The sequence below is a fragment of the Amphibalanus amphitrite genome, unplaced genomic scaffold (assembly GCF_019059575.1).
Source record: "Amphibalanus amphitrite isolate SeventyFive unplaced genomic scaffold, NRLGWU_Aamphi_draft 000549F_arrow, whole genome shotgun sequence".
In the NCBI taxonomy this organism is placed as follows: Eukaryota; Metazoa; Arthropoda; class Thecostraca; order Balanomorpha; family Balanidae; genus Amphibalanus; species Amphibalanus amphitrite.
Window position 1 is genome coordinate 339,664 of NW_024882043.1, and position 22,792 is coordinate 362,455.

A 22,792-nucleotide genomic window follows, 5' to 3' on the forward strand; every position below is an offset into this window, starting at 1 on the left:
TTTCTGATTCACGGTACACCACTTTTATGCCAATTCATTAACTTTTTTAAGGTGGGAGGGTCCCTTTAAAGCGCAAAATTATAAATTCACAACTCGAACTCACCGTCAGGCGGTAAGGCTGTGAATGAAGACGTCTGACTGTTGGTCGCCTAACCAATTACCTGTGTCCTGCTATACCTGAAGCCCTGACCTAATGACCGAGTAGAAACGAAACCGCGGGATCTGCTCTCAAAGGGAAGGAGTAGGACAGCCCTCTCACACCGACCTAAACGAATAACCTAGCGAACAATCGACCAGCCCCACGGTATCACAATGATCAGTGTCCCAAAATATTTCGATTTGGGTGGGAAACGACATCCAGATAAAAATCATTTTGCACTCTCATCTGTAATATCTAAGAGCAATTTTCCACTCCCAGCTTTACTGAGAATAAGCATCTGCATTGGTCATTTTACATATTAGGTACATTTTACCTCATTATATAGAAATGTATGCCATTGATCTCTTTTCCACTCATTTTGGGCCGTATCTGACTGGGTAATTTTCCACTCTTATCCCTCTTTTTGGAGAGGAATTTTGCCTCTGACACCCAAACCAAAACACAATTTTGGGACACTGACAATGATCGTCGCCGAGGTAGGAGCAATACTTAGCTTATGTTTGAGACTAATTTCCTCGCTTATTAAACATTTTAATTTTATTTTAATTGGTTGATGTAATTATTTGACGCATTCTCTTTCTATTGATACCATCCACCGGTCTGAAAGGTTCTGCCTTGCTGCGTAAGGAGTAAGGACCTATTAAAGATCACGCTTTTAGGGGTATCTCTTCAACATGGGGCAGGAGCAATAAAAAAGGGCGCTCTAATTTTAGCTTATTTCCCTGGTAGGTCACCAACTGATGTAGGAACCCGGTGGATAAAGAGTTGTAGAACATCAATCTGCCCCCGAGTGTACCTACCTATTTAATCTTCTTAACCCCTTGTAAGCTTGTGTAGGTGGTATGCTTCATGAGCCTGAGAATCTGTAGCCATTTGCATTGTGCTTCTTTTGTCTATATGTTTTAACTAAAAACAGCTTATATAACTATTCTATTTGCGTGGGTTTGCGGGTTTTTTGAAGTGCTCAGTTTTTGCAGCGAGCTTTTTCTCTTAGGGCCTGCGAGATAACCCCGCACCAACATATCTCTTAAGCATTGGCTTCAGACACAGGAATGCGGCTAATTCACGTGCTTTTGTGAGCGAGGTGCTTCCCTCCGGGAGAAATTCGCCGTCCCCATGTGCTTAAAGGAAATAGTTCACTTTTTAACATGGGTTTTGAACTGGAATAGCAGTTCCGTAGCTTGGGCTGAGACGAGCATAAATCAGGAGCTTTTACAGCCCAACGATCACCCTAGGCAAAGATATTCTATTTCTCGTCCCGAAAAAGGTGTCTTGCGTTGAGGATGTGTGCCTTGCATATATTTCCATCCAGTATGAAAAGAGCATGGGTCCCGAAAATTCTTCAGAAACTAGAGAAATTATCTACGAGAACTCTAGAGAAATTCTCGTACTGATCAATTAGGACATTCAGGGGAACATTATCAGATCGAGCAGATCGCCCAAATGCCGGTGGCTGCGATAATTTCTCTGTTTCTGAAGAATTTTCGGGACCCATGCTCTTTTCATACTGGATCGCGTGTGCCTTACAGAAACTGAAAAGTTCTTCCTATATCAAAATATAGAAAATAATATTTTGTTATAAAAAGGTTTTATTTTCTTTGCTGATTATTTTGAACATAAAAAATCATAAATCCGTTGCAAAAAAAATAATTTCGTGAAAGTGAACTATTTCCTTTAACACAGAGCCGAGCGGCGGCTGACAGGTGGCCGCAAGGCTGGCCGGCTCTCGGGAGATCGGCAGCCGACACTCGAAAAATCGACAAGCCGCCGCTGAATGCGCGTGCGAAGATGAGCGGGCTACCGCCGTTCCGGAGCTCCCGGTAGTCGGCGGCCGGCCGGGGCCGCCGTATGTAAATGCCCAGTCGGGGCAGGTGCTGCCACCTGCGCAGTCGGCCGGCCAGAGCCGCCGTGCGCGGTAGTTCCACCTGCTGCCGCCAGAGGGATATCGCCACGCGCGTCGTCACTAACCATGCGAATCTAAGAAAAGTTGAATAACTTGAATAAGAATGAGGGTAAAGCCAGAATTTTAGCGGCGAATGAGGGCGAATAGCAAAGGGATCCAACACAGCCATTTGTATTTACTGTATTTACCCTTTTCAGTCAGCGATAAGCCCCAGCAATCGCACCGCTGTAAAACTCGCAAGCTGTTCACCGTGCAGGGTAATCCATTATAACCACCCACCGGCTCGGAAAATGATAGTGTAAATGCAGCATAGGTAGGACGCGAAAAACGAGTGGGCAATCATAGGTAGGTGAAACACATTTCAAATTAGAAGCAAACTCGACTTAAATTGCAAGCATTTCCTTGAAATTTCAGCAAGTCGATCTGAGACCAAGGCAGATTTAAAGAATCATTGGTTGTCTGATTTACACGTCAGAAAGTAACAAGTTTTTCGCGGTATTTAGGCAAGTAAATACCAAGTATTTTAGAACAAGTTCTTAACGGTATTTAGGCAAGCAAATGCCAAGTACTTTGGCAGCATTTCAGTACATTAGCAAGTTTTCAGTACATTACCAAGTAGCAGGTGATACAGCAAGCTGGCAGGTATTCTGGCAAGTTCAACAAGTTTTTCGCGAATATCTACGCTTCTAGACGTCCGATCAACACGGGACTAACACCAATTGGTCCCAAATTTTCTCCTTAATCATTTTATGGCCAACGCGACGCGTAGCGAGCCAAGATATCTTGTCTATATACTATTTGGTTGCATTTCGTTAAAAGTATCCACGGCCGGCTGACGGCTGGCTGCCCACAGTTTGCCACGGCTGTGGGCGGCTGTGGCTGTGGAGCCACGGCTGCGGGGCGGCTAGGCTGTGGAAAATTACGGCCGTGCAGAACTCTACCTAGAAGGTCAAACTGATCCGCATCTGCTACTGGCAGCATCTTGAATGGCCGTTAGTCTGGTTATAGACACTCGTTACAGTCTCTTCTGCCGCGCCGATCGCCTCCAATCTGCGGGCTGCGTCGTTTGTGCCGCTCCATTTACTGCGCCCTTGGGGCGGAATTTCTTTGCTGTTTCGCACGTAGCGTGGGAGAGTGAAAGGACGAGTCGGGAGAGGAACACCTGTCGCTGGGGACCATGTGGGCCAGTGAAGTCCAGAGTGTGTTCAACATTTTTATGCAAAGCCCGGTGGAGAAAAATGTTATCTCATTACAAATACCTACCCCTACCCCTCCAGGCATCATCCAGCTACTGCTGTGACCCAATGTGGGTGTGCTGACGCCTCGCCCTACCCAATGTCGGCGTGCTGACGACCGCCCCTACCGTTCCAGGCATCATCCTGGCGACCGTGTCGGCAAGCCTCAGCAATCTGATGGGAGCCAGTCGCGTGCTGGACGCCCTCGTCAAGGACCGCCTTTGGGGTAGGTGATGGGCCGGGCCGGGGGAACAGTGCAGCCCACGCTGACCGGCCGGCCCTGTCTGGCTGCTCCCGGCCGCCCTCCTACTGGCACTGCATAGGGTTTTTTATTTTATTTTACTTTCCAGTCAACTGGATAGCACTGTCAGTTTCATAATTTCATAATTGTAACCAGTAAAGCCCGAAACAGACTCTTTCCGCAGTCAGGAACTCGCATGCGAGAGCCTATTCAAATACATGAAAGCAGGCTGGCATCAATCGTCCCTCCTCCCGTGTGCGATTGATGCGGGCAGAACTGTAATGTATTTGAATAGGCTCTTGCTTGCGATTTCCCCAATGCGGGAAAATTCTGTTTCAGCCTTAACCCTCGCCCGTATCGGTGTTTTGCCAGCCTCGAACGCATAAGGGGGGGGGGGGGGGGGGGTCCGTTGGACCCACTTTTGCCGTTTCGCCCCTGATCCAGCTAGAGATTTACGTTTCAACCGCCTCTGACAGCTTCATAAGATGTTACGAAAACACCAAAGCTACTTCGTAAATGTTGAAATGGTTTCTAAATTCGAACTCAGCTCCAAAAACTGTGTGTCGCTATGCATAAGGAGCCCGCCTAAGGGCTCCCGGAGAATGGTGTAGGCCCCGAGGAGCCCGCCAGTGACCCCATGAGTGGTAAGTGAGGAATACCAAGTACCTGACAGTGCTTAACCACTTAAGAAATAGCATGTTATGTATATTCATATCAATCGCTGAACGTTTCTCGGTGTAGCTATAGCCGAACATTTTAAGTTTTTCTTTTCGAGGTGAGGTCAGTTGGACTGAACTGGTGGCCTGGGCCTGACAATTTTAACTTTTAACCTCAACTTCCGGAACCGACCGAGCCGGTCCCGTGGCTCAGTCGGTAGAGCGTTGGGCTCCGCGAGGTGGGAGCTCGCGTGCCGGTCATAACATAAGAGTCCGGGTGCGAAGCGCGAGGGGCACTCGATGTTTATGAGCCTCCTGACTGGTATGGTTGCGGTTGGTGGCAGGCCGTAGCCAGTTTAAGTCAGTGAGGGACCGGCCGTGCGCGGCTATGTGCGCACGTTAAACTTTGGAGTTGGACTCTAAATTCTGCCATAGAACTGGAATTGCGCGATCGGAGGGTAGAGGGCAGGATCACCGCAACAAGCTTCGCTTAGCGGTGGCTCTGGCCTTGTGAATCCTTCCCATCAAAAGGTTCGGACTAAATTTATTTAAAAAAAAAATGATATCATGTCGATTTCTCCTACATGTTAACCCTCGCCGGCACAGGCCATTTTGACTCTGGCAGGCAGAGTTTTTCACGTTTGCCCCAAGGTCACTCAATCATCAAAGCAATATTTCAGTTTTTCAGCATAGGAACTTTGAGAATGTTTATTTTTTTAGTTTTCTTGACTTATGTCTTGGGGGGGGGGGGCAAAAGATAGTATGCACCCCCTTTGACCGTATTGGGGGGGGGCATGGCCCCGTTGGCCCCCCCCCCCTGGATCCGCCCTTGACGGAAAGTCGCCCTTAAAACCCGCGAGTTGCTGGGGGAGGCGTTAAACGCCCCCACTTTTTTTCGCCGGGCGATAGCATAAAAACGGCGCGCCACAGGCGCGCCAAATTTTGGGTAACTGTAGGGAATTGATTGAAGTTTATTGTGACAAAGTTTCAAAAAAATCGGTCGGAAAATTTTTGAGATATCGAGATGTTAGTGACGTCATGATTTCTGAGTTTTCGACCAAAAACGGCATGTGTTCAAAAAATCATATAAAATCACAGAATAGACATACAGACATGCCGTAAACGCCATTAGACTGTCAATACCATGAACAATCAAATGGTTATCTTCGATTATTGATTATCGTTCCGCATTTTCCAAAATCTTGAACTGAATCTTGGCAATTTCTCGTGACTAACTACTTAACGACCATGATACGATACACGCATTTCTTAAATTGAACGTTTTGAGCCAAACACGTACATATATGATAAAATGAATGTCACCATCGTGTTCTACGCCCCAAATTACCCATAAATCATGTGTCACAGGCTGCGAATATCAGTTTTGATTTTCGGGGATATGTGCCTACCCGGTTGACCTGACCTTGACCCTGACCTATGCTTGACTGACCCCTACATGGAGCTGACACTGTTGTGGGCCTTATATGATGGATCGTGCACCGTTTTGACAGAGTTTATGACGAGAGGCGCCCATTGCGAAGTCCTGAAGTCCATGCTACTGAAAGCCCGATTTCAGGTGTTTGACCTGACCTTGACCCGACCTGTGACCTCGAAATTCAACTTTAAAGAACTCATCTGAAGCGTCTCGTCGCGTTCTTTCGTTTGCTGCCTCGTGCGTTTCGCTGCGCCCATTGGTTCTCGAGTTATCGGCTGGGGGCGTTTAACGCCCCCCCCCCTCCCAGCAAATGGTGTGTGGCGAAATACCCCAGCAACTGCCGGGTACGCTTACATCCTTTGCTTATAAGGTCGATGGTTGGAAATTAGAAGGTGCTCGGCTATTTTCGACCACGGACTTAATCACATGATGAGGAACATGCTGATAAGCTTTTATGTGTCATCTATATTATAAATCCTAAAAAGTACCCCGCCCACGCCGTGTGCGACGTAGTCACTTTGTAGCGCTTATTGCGGCGGCGTCCGTTGACCTACGGCCGTGAAATTTTACAGCGATGTGGGCCACCTTTACACGTAGGTCGTATTAACTTTTGGACATGATGCGGCCGGGGGTGCGCCCTTGGCGCGTGCTCGCGTGCCCATAGGGTTAACATTAGAATCGGCAAAAACACGCTATTGCTCGGGAACGGTAAGGGCTACGGGGGTGAAACTTTCACTGCAAGTCGGACACGTGCACTCATTTGTCGTATTAAATTTTCGAGGGGGTGGGTTCAGCGGTGTGCACGTGGTGGGGCCGCGACCGGCGCCGAGCAAGAGGGCACGTGCTTTAGGCTCAGTTGTTCGCTTAAAAAACTGAGTGGGCCGGCAGGTCATTGACCTTTGACAACGAAGGCCGACACAAGGCACCGCTGGCCAAGGGGATTCACCAGAAAATACAATTAATTTATTTTTGCAACATCTCAGCCGTTTCTGGGCCGATTTAGCTGAAACTTGGACTGTCGCTGGTAGGGTAGGGTAGGGTAGGGTAGGGTAGGGTAGGGTAGGGTAGGGTAGGGTAGGGTAGGGTAGGGTAGGGTAGGGTAGGGTAGGGTAAGGTAGGGTAGGGTAGGGTAGGGTAGGGTAGGGTAGGGTAGGGTTAGGTAGGGGATTGTAGGGTAGGGTAGGGTAGGGTAGGGTAGGGTAGGCAATGTCCCAAAATTGGTCGATTTGGGTGGGAAACGACATCCAAAAGAAATTCATTTTCCACTCTCAACACCAATTTTTAAGAACAATTTTCCACTCCCAACCAAGAAAGTAGAAACCTATATTTTTTACCTATAGAAAGAGCAGTTGTGTGGATGCCCGGTTTAGCATCAAACATCCTACACTTTAGAATAAAATGCATGCTTTTTGTTGTTTCTCACTCTTTTTGGATCTAAATCGAATCAGCAGTTTTCCACTCTCCCCTCTTTTTGGTGGATAATTTTCCCCTCTGACACCCAAGACAAAACTCAATTTTGGGACACTGAGGGTAGGGAATTGTAGGGTAGGGTAGGGTAGGGTAGGGTAGTGTAGAGGTAGGGTGGGGTAGGGTAGGGTAGGGTAGGGTAGGGTAGGTTAGGGTAGTGTAGGGTAGGGGTAGGGTAGGGTAGGGTAGGGTAAGGGTAGGGTAGGGTAGTGTAAGGGTAGGGTAGGGTATGGTAGGGTAGGTTAGGGTAGGGTAGGGTAGGGTAGGGTAAGGTAAGGTAGGGTAGGGTAGGGTAGGGTAGGGTAGGGTAGGGTAGGGTATGGTAGGGTAGGGTAGGGTAGGGTAGGGTAAGTTAGGAGTAGGGTAGGGTAGGAGTAGGGGTAGGGGTAGGTAGGGTAGGGTAAGGTAGGGTAGTGTAAGGGGGAAGGGTAGGGTAGTGTAACGGTAGGGTAGGGTAGGGTAGGGTAGGGTAGGGTAGGGTAGGGTAGGGTAGGGGTAGAGTAGGGTAGGGTAGGGTACAGTAGGGTAGGGGTAGGGTAGGGTAGGGTAGGGTAGGGTAGGGTAGGGTATGGTAAGGTAGGGTAGTGTAGGGGTAGAGGTAGGGGCAGGGTAGGGTAGGGGTAGGGTAGGGTAGGGTTAGGGTAGGGTAGGGTAGGGGTAGGGTAGGGTAGGTTAGGGGTAGGGTAGGGTAGGGTAGGGTAGGGTTGAATTGAGTAACATCCTAACTTATTAAGGGCTCGAACAACTCGCATGCATCACCATCATACTTTATAGTTCAATTAAAAGCAGTTACCCAGTTCTACACAAATAATACCAATAAAAATGCAAGTTTCTACACCCAAACTAATGCATCCGTTTATCATACATATCAAAACATACAGTTATCGCGTAAACCTGTACCTCTAGTAAATCCTAAAAAGTACCCCGCCCACGCCGTGTGCGACGTAGTCACTTTGTAGCGCTTATTGCGGCGGCGTCTGTTGACCTACGGCCGTGAAATTTTACAGAGATGTGGGCCACCTTTACACGTAGCTCGTATTAAATTTTGGACATGATGGGGCCGGGGGTGCGCCCGCGGCGCGTGCTCGCGTGCCCATAGGGTTAACATTAGAATCGGCAAAAACACGCTATTGCTCGGGAACGGTAAGGGCTACGGGGGTGAAATTTTCACTGCAAGTCGGATGCGTGCACCCATTTGTCGTATCAACTTTTCGAGCGGGTGCGTTCAGCGGTGTGCACGTGGTGGGGCCGCGACCGGCGCCGAGCAGAGGGCACGTGCTTTAGGCTCAGTTGTTCGCTTAAAAAAAAAACTGAGTGGGCCGGCAGGTCATTGACCTTTGACAACGAAGGCCGACACAAGGCACCGCTCGCCAAGAGGATTTGCCAGTAAATACAATTAATTTATTTTTGCAACATCTCAGCCGTTTCTGGGCCCATTTAGCTGAAACTTGGACTGTCGCTGGTAGTGTAGGGTAGGGTAGGGTAGGGTAGGGTAGGGTAGGGTAGGGTAGGGTAGGGTAGGGTAGGGTAGGGTAGGGTAGTGTAGTGTAGTGTAGTGTAGTGTAGTGTAGTGTAGGAGTAGGGTAGGGGTAGGGTAGGGGTAGGGTTGAGTTAAAAAAAAGGGTGTAACATACAAAAGACTTGGACACTCCGCAACTATCGCTATTATATTAAAAACAGCTACCCAAATCTACCCAAATAATACAGCTAAAATACAAGCTTCTCACCCAAACTAATGCTTCCGTCACATATAATTAATCAAAACATACAGTTATCGCGCAAACCTGTACCTCTAGTCTATATTATAAATCCTAAAAAGTACCCCGCCGCCCACGCCCACGCCGTGTGCGACGTACGCACTTTGTGGCGCTTATTGCGGCGGCGTCTGTTGACCTACGGCCGTGAAATTTTACAGCGATGTGGGCCACCTTTACACGTAGCTCGTATTAAATTTTGGACATGATGGGGCCGGGGGTGCGCCCGCGGCGCGTGCTCGCGTGCCCATAGGGTTAACATTAGAATTGGCAAAAACACGCTATTTCTCGGGAACGGTGAGGGCTACGGGGGTGAAATTTTCGCTACAAGTCGGACGCGTGCACTCATTTGTCGTGTCAACTTTTCGAGCGGGTGCGTTCAGCGGTGTGCACGTGGTGGGGCCGCGACCGGCGCCGAGCAGAGGGCACGTGCTTTAGGCTCAGTTGCTCGCTTAAAAAACTGAGTGGAAACAGACCCGGCATTGACCTTTGACAATGAAGGCCGACACAAGGCACCGCTGGCCAAGGGGATTCACCAGAAAATACAATTAATTTATTTTTGCAACATCTCAGCCGTTTCTGGGCCGATTTAGCTGAAACTTGGACTGTCGCTGGTAGTGTAGGGTAGGGTAGGGTAGGGTAGGGTAGGGTAGGGTAGGGTAGGGTAGGGTAGGGTAGGGTAGGGTAGGGTAGGGTAGGGTAGGGTAGGGTAGGGTAGTGTAGTGTAGTGTAGTGTAGTGTAGTGTAGTGTAGTGTAGTGTAGGAGTAGGGTAGGGGTAGGGGTAGGGTAGGGTAGGGTAGGGGTAGGGTAGGGGTAGGGTTGAGTTAAAAAAAGGGCCTAACATACAAAAGACTTGGACCATAGACCCGGGAACAGGGGGGGCAGCGGGGGCGCTTGCCCCCCCCCCCCAACTTGAGAGCCGAGGGGGCGGCGCCCCCTCAACATTGAGGCAGCGTGAAAGGATCTTTCCTCCCTTTTCCGGACTTCTTTCCTTCTTATTTTCTTTATACATCTAAACATCATCACACGGCATTTTCCTAGCCATCTGAATGGTTTCTGCTGATACAGACTACACTTACAGTACCGATTTCACAACATCTGCTATTGGTTTGGTTTGGGCCTGGCCTTGGCCATGAGTTCGGCAGGCCAGATTTTATACTAGACCATGCTGATTCAACTTCGAGAAATACATAGCGTACAACGGTGGTAAAAGCGTTGCTATAATATAGGTATAACACAGTTTACCCGCTCCGGGTGTGAGGGAGGGGTGTGGAGCAATGAGTGCACTGACGTGGAGCCCTCGAAAGGCCGGTACCTATGGGATTAAAGCTCAGCGACACTAAGGGCTTGTGTGATGCCTTCGGTTATCGGTAGCACCCTCAGAATCACCGGCGTATAGGGCCCTCATAGCCGCCGGTAAGGGGCCTTTAGAGGCCCTGGTATGGGACCGCCATGCAGATGCCGGTTCGGGCGCTCAGAGGTGCTAGTGTGATTCTCTCAGAGGCGCCGGTGAGGGTCCTTACAGGCGTTGCTCTGGGCCCTCATATAGACGCTGGTGTGGAGCCGTTACAGACGGGTGTGGGGTCTTTACAGCTGCTGACGCGAACCCTCTACAAGCCAACAGGGGGTTCTCAGTGACCGGCACGGGGCCCTTAGGCCGGCAGAAGAAGTCTTGTGGGGTCTGTCAGACACCGGTGGGGCCCTCAGGGCTCAGAGTCACCGGTGTGGGCCCTCAAAAGTTTCCAGTGGGTGGCCTTTAGATGCGCAGGTGTTGACAGTTGGGTCCTCAGAAGTCAGAACCGCCGATATAGGGCTTTAATAGGCACTCAGAGTTGGGGGTGTGAAACGCTGAGAGACACTGGTGTGGGCCCTCATAGTCGCCGATGAGGGCCCCCTTAGTTGCCGTTATGGGACCCTCGGAAAAATAAGTGTGTGACCATCACAGGCGGGGAATGCCCCTAGAACTGGCCCCTCATAGTCCGGTAAGAACTCTCAGAGCCCAGTAACGGGCCTTTGGAGACCACCGAGGGGCCCTTAAAATCTGCAAGATTCCCTCAGAAGCCGGCGTGGGGCCCTTGTGGAGATCTTAGTGTGGTTATTTAGGGCCCATGAGGTGCTGTAACGAGACCTATGGGGCCCTTCTGAGTCGAAATGTGGCCATCGTTGTTAACCCTCAGCGCGCGGTCAAATGGCGCCGCAGGGCCTCTCGGACCCGAGGGTCCCTTTGAACCCGATGGGTGGGGGGTGGGGAGGGGGGGGGGGGTACGTGTCCCCTTAGACCCCTAACTACGCCACTGCTTCATATGCATCATGTCAGGTATTTTAGGCTCGCCCCCCCAACTCGAAAATCGTTCCCGGGCCCCTGACTTGGACACTCCGCAACTATCGCTATTATATTAAAAACAGCTACCCAAATCTACCCAAATAATACAGCTAAAATACAAGCTACTCACCCAAACTAATGCATCCGTCACATATAATTAATCAAAACATACAGTTATCGCGCAAACCTGTACCTCTAGTAACACATAAAGTTTCAGATGGCAATGACAAAACAGTAACTGATGATCAAAATATTGCAGAAACCTTCAACAAATTCTTTTCCGAGATAGGTGAAACTTTAAGGAAAAGGATACCCACCTTCACCATTTGACCCACTGAGCGAAGTACCATTCGTGCATGAAGAAATGGATTTGACTCTTACAAATGAACAAGAACTTATCGATATAGTTAATAAACTGAAAAATGTCGGTGCTGGTATCGACAACATTAACTCTAAATTGTTTAAAGCTTCATACAAGGCCATACTAAATAATCATCGGTGACTTATAATCAAAAGTCAGCACACTACACATATCGCAGAAACACAAAATAAAATTGGAATACCTACTACAGCCATGTGCAGCGAGCTTCGTCGGTTTGCTGGGCGGGGCAGGGCATGCAGTCCCGATATTTGATTAAACAGGTGACCGCATGAAGGTCCCGTGTGCGCTGCCGCCGCCGCGCCCGTCGTCTGGTCGGCCGGGCAGCTGCCGCCGCCGGCGGCGCCGCCGTCGCCGCCACGCACTACGGACGATTGTGTCAGTGTTTCTGCTAACTATGTTGTTTAGATCTTCATCTCTGGGTTTATGATTTGTCATATCCATGCTTTTGTCACTGTTTCGTTGTTGTTAAAGAGTATGTGGTCAGTCAGAGAGCGCGTGCGAGAGAGACCGGTGCGTAGAAGGAATCGGTCCGGTGTCCAGTCCGGTATGGGGCCATGAGGTCAGCTCGTAGGCAAATGCTATTTTGTTATGGATGTTTATATTATGTTGGCTAGTTTGGTGCGGAGTGAGCGGAAGACAGGGGCCAGGAGCTTTTTGAGGGCGCTGGAACGTCGTGCGTTTGTGACATGAGATCATGTAAAATGTGGTTTGTCGTAATAAATGATGATGAAAAAAAAAGAAAAAAAGGCCATACTAAATCCTTTACTTTACTTCTTGAACACCTGTTTAAGCAAAGCTGAATTTCCATCACCCCTAAAAGTGGCAATCATCAAACCAATATTTAAGGATGGCGATAAAAAGCAAGTGGGTAATTATAGACCAATTAGCATTTTACCCTTTATTTCAAAAATTCTTGAAAAACAAATATACCGAAGGCTCATTGAGCATCTTAACCGAAGCAACATTATTCACTGTAATCAATTTGGTTTTCAAAAAGGAAAGTCAACTTATATGCCGATTCTTCTTCTACAAGATATAATTACTAAAGCCTTTGAAGAGGGCAACTTTGCGCTCGGCTTATTTCTAGATGTATGAAAAGCTTTTGATACGGTGCACATTGATTTGCTACTACAAAAACTACAAAGGTATGGTATAAGACACAAATCACAACAAATATTATCTTCATACTTGCAAGAAAGGAAGCAATGTGTGAAAATAAGAAAAGCATACTCATCTGTCAAAAATGTTACTATGGGAGTTCCACAGGGATCGATCTTGGGTCCTCTGTTATTTATATTATATATAAATGATTTACCAAACATCAGTCCTGACGTAACTTGCCTCTCCTATGCAGATGACACTGCAATCATATTTAAAGATAAATGCATACATAGCCTACAAAGAACTGTAAATGAAGTTACTACAAAAAGTCAGTAACTGGTTTCATGCAAACTTCCTTTCTCTAAACGGCACAAAAACTTTCACACAGCATTATGCAACTCAGTCTTCAGGGCTAAAAGTAAACGTAGTACTTGATTCAACTGAAATTAATGAGAAAGAGCTTATCAAATATTTAGGAGTCTTCATCGATAAGTCATTGAAGTTCACAAAATATATAGACTTTACATCAAATATCGTTAGGAGGAACATCGGAATAATGGCAAGAGTACGCTTCTATATTGATAAGAGAACGACCCTCCTTTTGTATAATGCCCTAATTCTTCCATATCTTAACTATTGCTGTATCGTATGGGGAAATAATTACCATGCTCAGTTAGAAAAACTCATCATATTACAAAAGAGAGCTGTCAGACTAATTGAACGTGTTTGCCCACCTCAGAGCTCTGTGCCTATTTAAAAAATATAACTTTTAAGGATAACTGATATAGCGAGATCTCATATGCTTCTTGTTATGCACAAATTCATTAAAGAACAACTTCCAGAAACAATTAACAACCTGTTTGATTTGAGTCCCGAAAACCATGCCGGCACCAGGCGTACCACTCACTTCAACCAGCCCTTCTCTAATCGCAACTGCAGACTATTTACTATCAGATTTCTAGGTCCTAGATTGTGGAATAGCATTGTTGCACCTCTTTTCACAACTATTAATCATATTCCATCTTCAAAACAAATAATAAAGAAGGTGATACGCAGACACTTTGTTGATTCATACAACACTTAAGATAAATATGAACAATTAATGAACAATCAAAACAATAATAAGAATAATCAACCTCATAGCGACAAACATTATACCTACCTACATATAATGATCGCCCATCGGATCATTATAAATGATCGCCCATCGGAGATCATTTTACCGCCACTCATCAGGAGTGTCTTGACACTTCAGGGAACACACCTTTATCGGTAGAAATCCTGCAAAAGACAAGTGACCATCCACACAGAAAAATATGTGAATCTATCCAAATTCGCAAACACAGACCGATTCTCAACCGAAACATATCTTCTTGGCACATTTTGTAGCTGTTATCACTCGCCGCAGACATCATGCCTACGCACATTCATAAGTCAGTAATTCATACCTAAGTATTTTGTGCCAAATGTGTATCATGGAAAGCAAAGTGTTACCTTTATAGTGATAGGATGAGGTTAAGTGTGTTTTTTCATGTTTCCATGCAGATATGTGCGAGTGTAACGATTACTTGAGTGTACCCATTACCAAGTGTGAAAGTGCCTGTCATTCTTATCACGCGAAAAGTAGAAAGATAGAAACTGACGATGATTCGACTTGTACCTAATTTGTATTTTGTCTTCCAATATTCTTATATTTGGCATTGATGTGATCATGGCCCGTGGCCGAAAATTCATCTAAAACAAAAATACATGAATGAAAAGTATAATTTTGTAAGGAGGTCATTCAAAAAACAATTAAACGTTTAAATAAATGCCTTACATTCAGCAAGCACTTAACGAATTAAAAGACCTTGCAAGAACATGACCAGGCATGCTTTTCCCCACCTGAGTATGAATGCGTATTGCGTTAATTACTAACACTGGTATAAATGATAGTTGCTTGTGTTGGTATAGTGGGCAGTCATTTTGCTTCACTCGGCAATGACTACTTTCCTCCTTTTTGGCGTAGGTACTTACTAACATTTTTTAGTAGTATTGCATGCGTTATATTTTATTACGGAGCGAGCGAAGCGAGCGAAGTCTTTCCTTAGATTAACGGAAATTTCTGAGTAAACGCGGCCGGCCGGCCCGCCGGCCGGCCGTGCGGACGCTTTTGCGAGGCTTATATCTCAGCAACCACTTGACCGATTTACACGCGGTAATTTTTTAGGGTAGCTTCATTCCTTCTACCAAGTATTGGACTATTCCCGATGCATATAGGTAACCCCTTATGCACGTGCCACGTGCAAAACGAAGAGGTGTCAGTTTTGTAATTGTTGCAATATCTCGGTAACTACTTGACCGATTGCGCTGAAAGTTGGCATGTAGGTAGGCACCCACTAGGCACTGCATATCCATGTGCCAGAGTTGGGGTGCTGCTGCACGTGCGCACGTGCAGGGGTCGTTTCCAGATCTCGAGAACGGCTGGACCGATGGCGCTCAAATTTGGTACACGGTTAGGGACCAGTTAGTAGGGTGCCGTGCACAAGTCAGTTGGGACCCATTTTGCACGTGCGCACGTGCAGGGTGCCGCTCCCAGATCTCGAGAACGGCTGGGCCGATTGTGCTCAAATTTGGCACATCGCTAGAAACCGGTCAGTAGGGTGCCGTGCCCAAGTCAGTTGGAGGTACCCCCTCGAAATTTCGCACGTGCAAGACTCACCCCCTCGCTCGCTCCGTTAGTCGCCCCAAAAGGCGCTATAGGGGAAGCGGGGGGAGCACCGCCACCTTAAGCATTTCTGCTCACCGAGCTGATATGCGTAGTAAAAACGAAGCTCTTTTGCATTCATGTGAAAGTAGGGATGTTTTCCTACATGTTGGCAAAGTTTCCAGCGCTCCATTATAAAATTTCGCTACTTTACACAGACATTGAAAACAAGTCCTGCATTTTTCGTCCTCCAAAAATGTGCGGGTAGCACCGCCACCGATGACGGTGTTATCCACAGATCGGCCTTACGGTGACAGCCGTCCTTGGTAGCGTTACTGCTGTCTGAAATAGTAACTCATACTCATATAAGCCACACAAGAGTTGGTTGTTAGTTTGTCACAGATCAGACTGTTCGGTGCGGACGATATGCATAGAAAGCCTGGCAAATTCACATTTATTTCGAAACATCCAGTGACGTCGAACGTGAGGTTAAAAAACAGACGGGGCGTTCCACGACAAATCGACAAGTGCCCTGCACCCTCATATTTTATTTTTTGCTCAAAATTGGTCTAATGGGTTGTGATGGGCGGGGAAGCCAGCTGTGGCAAGGATTTTTTTCTTCGAACAACGGTTTCCGAGATATAGCCTCGGGCAATTCTTGGAGTTCGCGCTGCAGCCCTATGTTTGGCGGCCTATAACTCAGAAACTATTGGTTTTTTACGATAAAAACTTCATATGGTTCAACTCAAAATCAACCAACAAACATTTTGGCTATCTCGGATTTTCAATTTTTGAAAATTTTGATCACGTGACCTTTTGTCCTATTTTTCGAAGAGTGACCTTGATATTTTCCCCACTGAAAGTTGCAATTTTGTCTGATGACGATTAAAGCCTTATCAATTGTCATTCATATGCGATAATAAAAAAAGTGGTTATCGCCCTGCGTTGACCTCAGGTCAGGTCGTTTTTATGACCTGTCCATTTTTACGAGCTGGAGCGACAGCGAGATCTCGAGAATAAAGCAAGATAGCGACAAGCGGTAAACGGTAAAGGGTACACACGGATAAGGTCTATAATTTTTACTGAGGTCATTTTCAGGTCAGGTCAAAGATGACGTCACAGGAGCTAAAAGGAAGTCCAAATAGCGGTACTATACATATATATGAAGTTTTTCTCGAATAACTTTCAAGGTATCCCAGCTAGGAACAAACTAATAGCACCATCGTGATCCTCTCGTCCATCCGCATCGAAACATATGTATGTTGACCTCGAAAGGTCGAAAGGTCAAAAGTTGACCTTAGGTCACGTGATCTACGGTCAACTTTTGACCTTTCGATCTTTCGAGGTCAACATACATATGTTTCGATGCGGATCGACGAGAGGATCACGATGGTGCTATTAGTTTGTTCCTAGCTGGGATACCTTGAAAGTTATTCGAGAAAAACTTCATGTATATGTATAGTGCCGCTATTTTGACTTCCTTTTAGCTCCTGTGACGTCATCTTTGACTTGACCTGAAAATGACCTCAGTAAAAATTATAGACCTTATCCGTGTGTACCCTTTACCGTTTACCGCTTGTCGCTATCTTGCTTTATTCTCGAGACCTCGCTGTCGCTCCCGCTCGTAATAATGAACAGGTCATAAAAATGACCTGACCTGAGGTCAACGCAGGGCGATAACCACTTTTTTATTATCGCATATGAATGACAATTGATAAGGCTTTAATCGTCATCAGACAAAATTGCAACTTTCAGTGGGGAAAATATCAAGGTCACTCTTCGAAAAATAGGACAAAAAGTCACGTGATCAAAATTTTCAAAAATTGAAAATCCGAGATAGCCAAAATGTTTGTTGGTTGATTGTGAGTTGAACCATATGAAGTTTTTATCGTAAAAAACCAATAGTTTCTGAGTTATAGGCCGCCAAACATAGGGCTGCAGCGCGAACTCCAGGAATTGCCCGAGGCTATATCTCGGAAACCGTTGTTCGAAGAAAAAAATCCTTGCCACAGCTGGCTTCCCCGCTCATCACAACCCCTTACACCAGTTTTCAACGAAGAATAAAATATGAGGGTGCAAATTTAATTTTTTATTTGTCGATTTGTCGTGGAACGCCCCAGACGACGTTTGCGGCCTAACTAAAGCTCTTCTCCAAGCTGAGTGAGTCTTCATTGCGGCTTTATCCATTTTGCCACCCCTGGGGGTAGCACCGCCGAGCATGGCGGTGTTACCCCACACACAGTCATGGACCGACAACGTCCCGACGGGAAAACAAGCCGGGACGCGATTCTTCTGTTATTCCTTTCTCAACGAAGAGCACTTCATGCCCTCAAATTCAACGTAAAAATCGAGATATTTTGACTTGAAATGACCACCTACTTGCTGCTAAAACATGCCAAATGATTACAACGATAGTTAGAAATTCACAAAATGGGCTATTGCGATCTTAAAATCAAATAAATCTTAGCGAAACCTACCTCACGCGGCGCCCCGCTTCCGTTCGGACACCGAAATGGCGGGTGTTAACATTTGCCATTCAGAGTTTTGCCGATAGAGGGGATGGCGGTGTTGCCCACATTGCGGTGCTACCCCCGCTTCCCCTACTGGTTTATATTTTCCACTTCTTAGCAGGGAGTGCCGCGACTTGATCAATTTATTATGTTACCTGGTGTTAAAGTAAGGTCTCTGTGGGTCGCCGGGACTGTGAGAGTGGGCACTCCTGGTTACCTGATCATGGGTAACGGACTATCTTAGAAAAAAAATAACAGCACAAAAGAAGGTTTAATCATTTTTTTTTTCTCAAAAATAGCCGTTCTTCCGCATCTTTCAGTGCAAGGTGCCGTCGGTCATCCCCGACGTTACGTCACGCCGGAGATTGCCAGATTTTCCTACTAGACTTCGACGCCCCCTGACCTGCACCACTCGTCTCTCTCTACCTACTCCCTCCCTCTCTCCCTCATTTTCATCCCGAGCCGCCGCGCGTTCACCGCGCGCCGCGTCGTCCCGGGCCCCCTAGCTGATAAGATGGCTTATTAGTATCACCTCCCCTTTTATCTCTACCGCCTGTCCCGAGCCGCCACGCTAAGAGTGTCTGCGTTTATATAATACTGAACGAGGCCGGTGTAAATAAATTTTCAAGACCGAGGTCCTTACTGGATTTTTGAACGAGGCCGAAGGCCGAGTTCAAAAATCAGTAAGGACTGAGGTCTTGACAATTTATCACCGGCCGAGTTTGGTATGTATTTTACTGTATGCCAACGATAAATTTATTTTCTGGACCGAAGCTCTTAGCCGACATAGGAACGAGACCATCCCAAAATGTTGGCTTAAGTGCATTCTGGTAATGCATTTTTGACCGTGGTCAATTTGCTTACACCAGTTATTACCACACCCCTCTGGCTAATGTATTTGAATAGGCCAGGCATACAGTAAGTTCCCTTACCGCTGATAAGACACCCTATCGCTGAGTAGGACATAGGTATTACCACATTTATATGTAAAAACAATCTTTGGTGGGTTTCAGGCTTCAGCCTAGCAGGAAAGACTATAACATATTATACCTCAACATACATACCTCAACCAAGGCAGTATAGACATCGCCTATCTATATCATCCTTGATCGTAGCCATCGTAGCAGACAACAGCCCCCGGTCCCATAAGAATTCAAATAGGACCCCAACTCATTGCAGGTTCTCATTTTGTTATACCTATCTATTTAGCGATCACACAATATTTTTCTCAGTCTAATTGCATTCTTTGTGACGAAATTTATAAGAAAATATTACAGTAAGTAATTCTTATTTCATTTACTAAAGCTCTTGATCATTTAGACGAAAAACGCATCCTAGCAAAACAACGAAGGGGTAGTGGTAGAGGGACGGAACCTTTATAATACCCAGAAATAACGGAATCGTTTTATTCATTGAGTTCTCTTTTTTCCTTCCGTCCCTCCGTCCTTTTTCTTTATAAGAATGGTCTCTGGACGCTGAAGATAAAAAACGGACTGTGAGGCACCTCCGGACACGTGCCGAAACGGTGCATCAAAAGAAGGGGCGGGGCGGATATGTAGGATAAGTTTGAGTGACGTTGATATCGTCTTTATATATTCAAATGTTCAACAATTGCGGATGAAATGATGTGAAAAGTCCTAAGAAAGCCTTGTTATTATGTGCATTATGACCTTTTACTTTTTGACACTTTTAGTGAAACACCCTGTATCTATTATGGCAAATGATAAAACCATTACAGGTTTGCATAGGCTTCACCACTTCCAATGTTACTGGGCATCCTTAAGCATGATTTTCACAGGTTAGACTGCTAATCAGATTGTAAATTTAAGCGTCAAAAATTTTTATATTTCAGTTTTTAAGATGGAGCTTAAAATCTCACGGCCGTGGCCACAGCCGTAGCCATGCTTTTGGAGATATTTGCAGCCGCCCCCCCCCCCCCCCCACACAGCCGTGGGGATGTAGCCAGCCGCGGCTGCAGCCGGCCGGTGCAGACCTCTACAGTGCCCCCACCTTATGGAAATCATGGATCTGCCTCTGACAGACGCTTTCAAAGGGCCCCTCCATTAGCAAGTTTGTTACATGGTCTCTGATTCATACTTCCGAAATGATTGCAGGCTCAGGCCGGACTTGAATCGTTCTTTTCTGTACTGGAATTGTAAAGTAGGCTTTCAAAATGCTGACCGGAAAAATAATTTTTTGCTCATGCCAATTGTGCTTGATTTTGTAAGAAAATACACCTAAGTATGCCAATTCTACATTGTAACTCTTGTAACAGTAGTTATGAAGCAGCCTGTGTGTACGAGAGCCGGCGGTGTGCCGACTCGGTGGCCCCGGCTGCTGGTCAATCCTAGCGCGCGCTGTGCGTTGGCTCGGCCCGATCCGCTGAACTGTGTGTACGAGAGCCGGCGGTGTGCCGACTCGGTGGCCCCGGCTGCTGGTCAATCCTAGCGCGCGCTGGGCGTTGGCTCGGCCCGATCCGCTGAACTGCCGCCCGTGGCTGATGCTGCTGTGACCGCGCTGTGTTGCAGGTGACCTGCAGAGGCTGGTGGTGGCTACCACGTGGCGCGCTAACCCGCTGGGCGCGCTCACCGTTTGCTTTGTGGGCGTGCAGCTGGTGCTGCTGGTGGGCTCGCTCAACCAGATCGCCCGCTTCACGTCCATATTCTTCCTGCTGTCCTACTTTTCCGTACACCTGGCCACACTAGGACTGGAGTGGGCTTCTGCGCCCAACTTCCGGTGAGTAGACGAGCACCATGCCTTGCGCCAGGGGTCTGGCGGGTGGCGGGTCCAGGGAGGAGCCACTGACTGGGGAAGGTCGGACGGGCCAGGGGTCTGACCAGGGGTCTGGCGGGTGGCGGGTCCAGGGAGGAGCCACTGACTGGGGAAGGTCGGACGGGCCAGGGGTCTGGCGGGTGGCGGGTCCAGGGAGGAGCCACTGACTGGGGAAGGTCGGACGGACCAGGGGTCTGGCGGGTGGCGGGTCCAGGGAGGAGCCACTGACTGGGGAAGGTCGGACGGACCAGGGGTCTGGCGGGTGGCGGGTCCAGGGAGGAGCCACTGACTGGGGAAGGTCGGACGGACCAGGGGTCTGGCGGGTAGCGGGTCCAGGGAGGAGCCACTGACTGGGGAAGGTCGGACGGGCCAGGGGTCTGGCGGGTGGCGGGTCCAGGGAGGAGCCACTGACTGGGGAAGGTCGGACGGACCAGGGGTCTGGCCAGGGGTCTGGCGGGTCCAGGGAGGAGCCACTGACTGGGGAAGGTCGGACGGACCAGGGGTCTGGCGGGTAGCGGGTCCAGGGAGGAGCCACTGACTGGGGAAGGTCGGACGGGCCAGGGGTCTGACCAGGGGTCTGGCGGGTGGCGGGTCCAGGGAGGAGCCACTGACTGGGGAAGGTCGGACGGGCCAGGGGTCTGACCAGGGGTCTGGCGGGTGGCGGGTCCAGGGAGGAGCCACTGACTGGGGAAGGTCGGACGGACCAGGGGTCTGACCAGGGGTCTGGCGGGTGGCGGGTCCAGGGAGGAGCCACTGACTGGGGAAGGTCGGACGGGCCAGGGGTCTGGCGGGTGGCGGGTCCAGGGAGGAGCCACTGACTGGGGAAGGTCGGACGGCACCGGACAACCAGACGCTACCGGTTAACCTGAGGCCTTAACCCGCGCACCGACGGGGGGCGGATATCCGCCCCCCCCCTGAGGTTTTTCGCGAATAGCGGGAAAACCGCGGCGCTTGGTACGACTATTCCTTCATCAATTTTACACATGGTGTGCAAGTTTGAACCTCCTACCTTTTAAGGTCAGGTCACCAGGTCACTTTGAATGACCCAACCTCAAGTCACTTTTTTGCAACTTTGTTACCGTGCCAGAGCTACAGTAGATGTCGGAGGCCTTTGAAAGTCGCAGGATGTGATTAGGTCATCAGTAGCTACAATTTGTATATCTCGGAATTTTGATATCGGTGACCTAAGGTCAGGTCAATTTCGCGACCTCCCCATTTTAAGTCAATGGGGGAAAAATCAAATCCCTATTTTTACCACTAAAACGGGTCGGAATGGCCCCATATACCATACATGACTTCATATACGATCAACCTTCACTACCTTGAGGTCTGTTTTGCTGTTGGGCAGCTGTGAGGTCATGTGACGTCATCAAAGGTCACCAAAGGTTTTTGGCCAATAACTCCGTACAGGAGCAAGATAAAGCCGCGTGGATGGTCTCATTGTGTTCAGCTCGTCAAGACGCATCGAATGATATACATGATGACCTCGAGGTCACGTGACCTGAGGTCAACCTTTGACCTTGACCTTTCGAGGTCAACATATATATCATTCGATGCGGATTGACGAGAGGATCACGATGATGCCCTTAGTTTGTTCCTATCTTGACTAATTCGAAAGTGATTCGAGAAAAACTCTCTCCATATCTAGCGCCGCCATTTTGACTTTTCCGACCCCTGTGACGTCATCTTTGACCTGACCTGAAAATGACCTTAGTAAAAATTGTAGATGTTGACCGTGCGTATCCGATGCCGTTTACCGCTTGTCGTTATCTTGCTTCGTTCTCGAGATCTCAGGGGGGCGGTCATCCGCCCCCCCCCCCTCGTCGCTGCGAAGTTGGCGCAGACCCCCGTCGGTGCGCGGGTTAAAATCGGGTACCAATCGCTGCGACTTGTAACGGCACACACGCTCGTTTTTTCCGCGAGGCTCTAGCTCTATTAGAATCGAAACGGCGTGCGGGGTTCGTATTAACCCCTCCAAAACCCATTTTGTTTGCGGGAAAATGAGGAACTTATAGAAAGAACCCCCCGTCTAATTTTTTGCATGTCGATTTGCAATGAATTGAAGTTTATTTTGAAAAAAAATGTGAAAAAATTTTGTCCCAAAAGTCATTAGAGGCAAATGAAAAAAGATAAAGGTTTTTGTTCAACAATGAAAATTTCTCTTTG

At 47.9% G+C, this 22,792-nt stretch overlaps 1 protein-coding gene across 1 annotated transcript in view; it reads left to right on the forward strand.

The window, feature by feature from the left end:
* Positions 1–22,792, forward strand: part of LOC122393704 (solute carrier family 12 member 9-like) — a 332,365-nt gene that overhangs the window by 208,543 nt on the left and 101,030 nt on the right. Inside the window, exons 8-9 of the mRNA XM_043389950.1 lie at positions 3,435–3,524; positions 20,383–20,590. Coding sequence (XP_043245885.1) covers positions 3,435–3,524; positions 20,383–20,590 — 298 coding nt within the window. The remainder of the gene's footprint in view (positions 1–3,434; positions 3,525–20,382; positions 20,591–22,792) is intronic.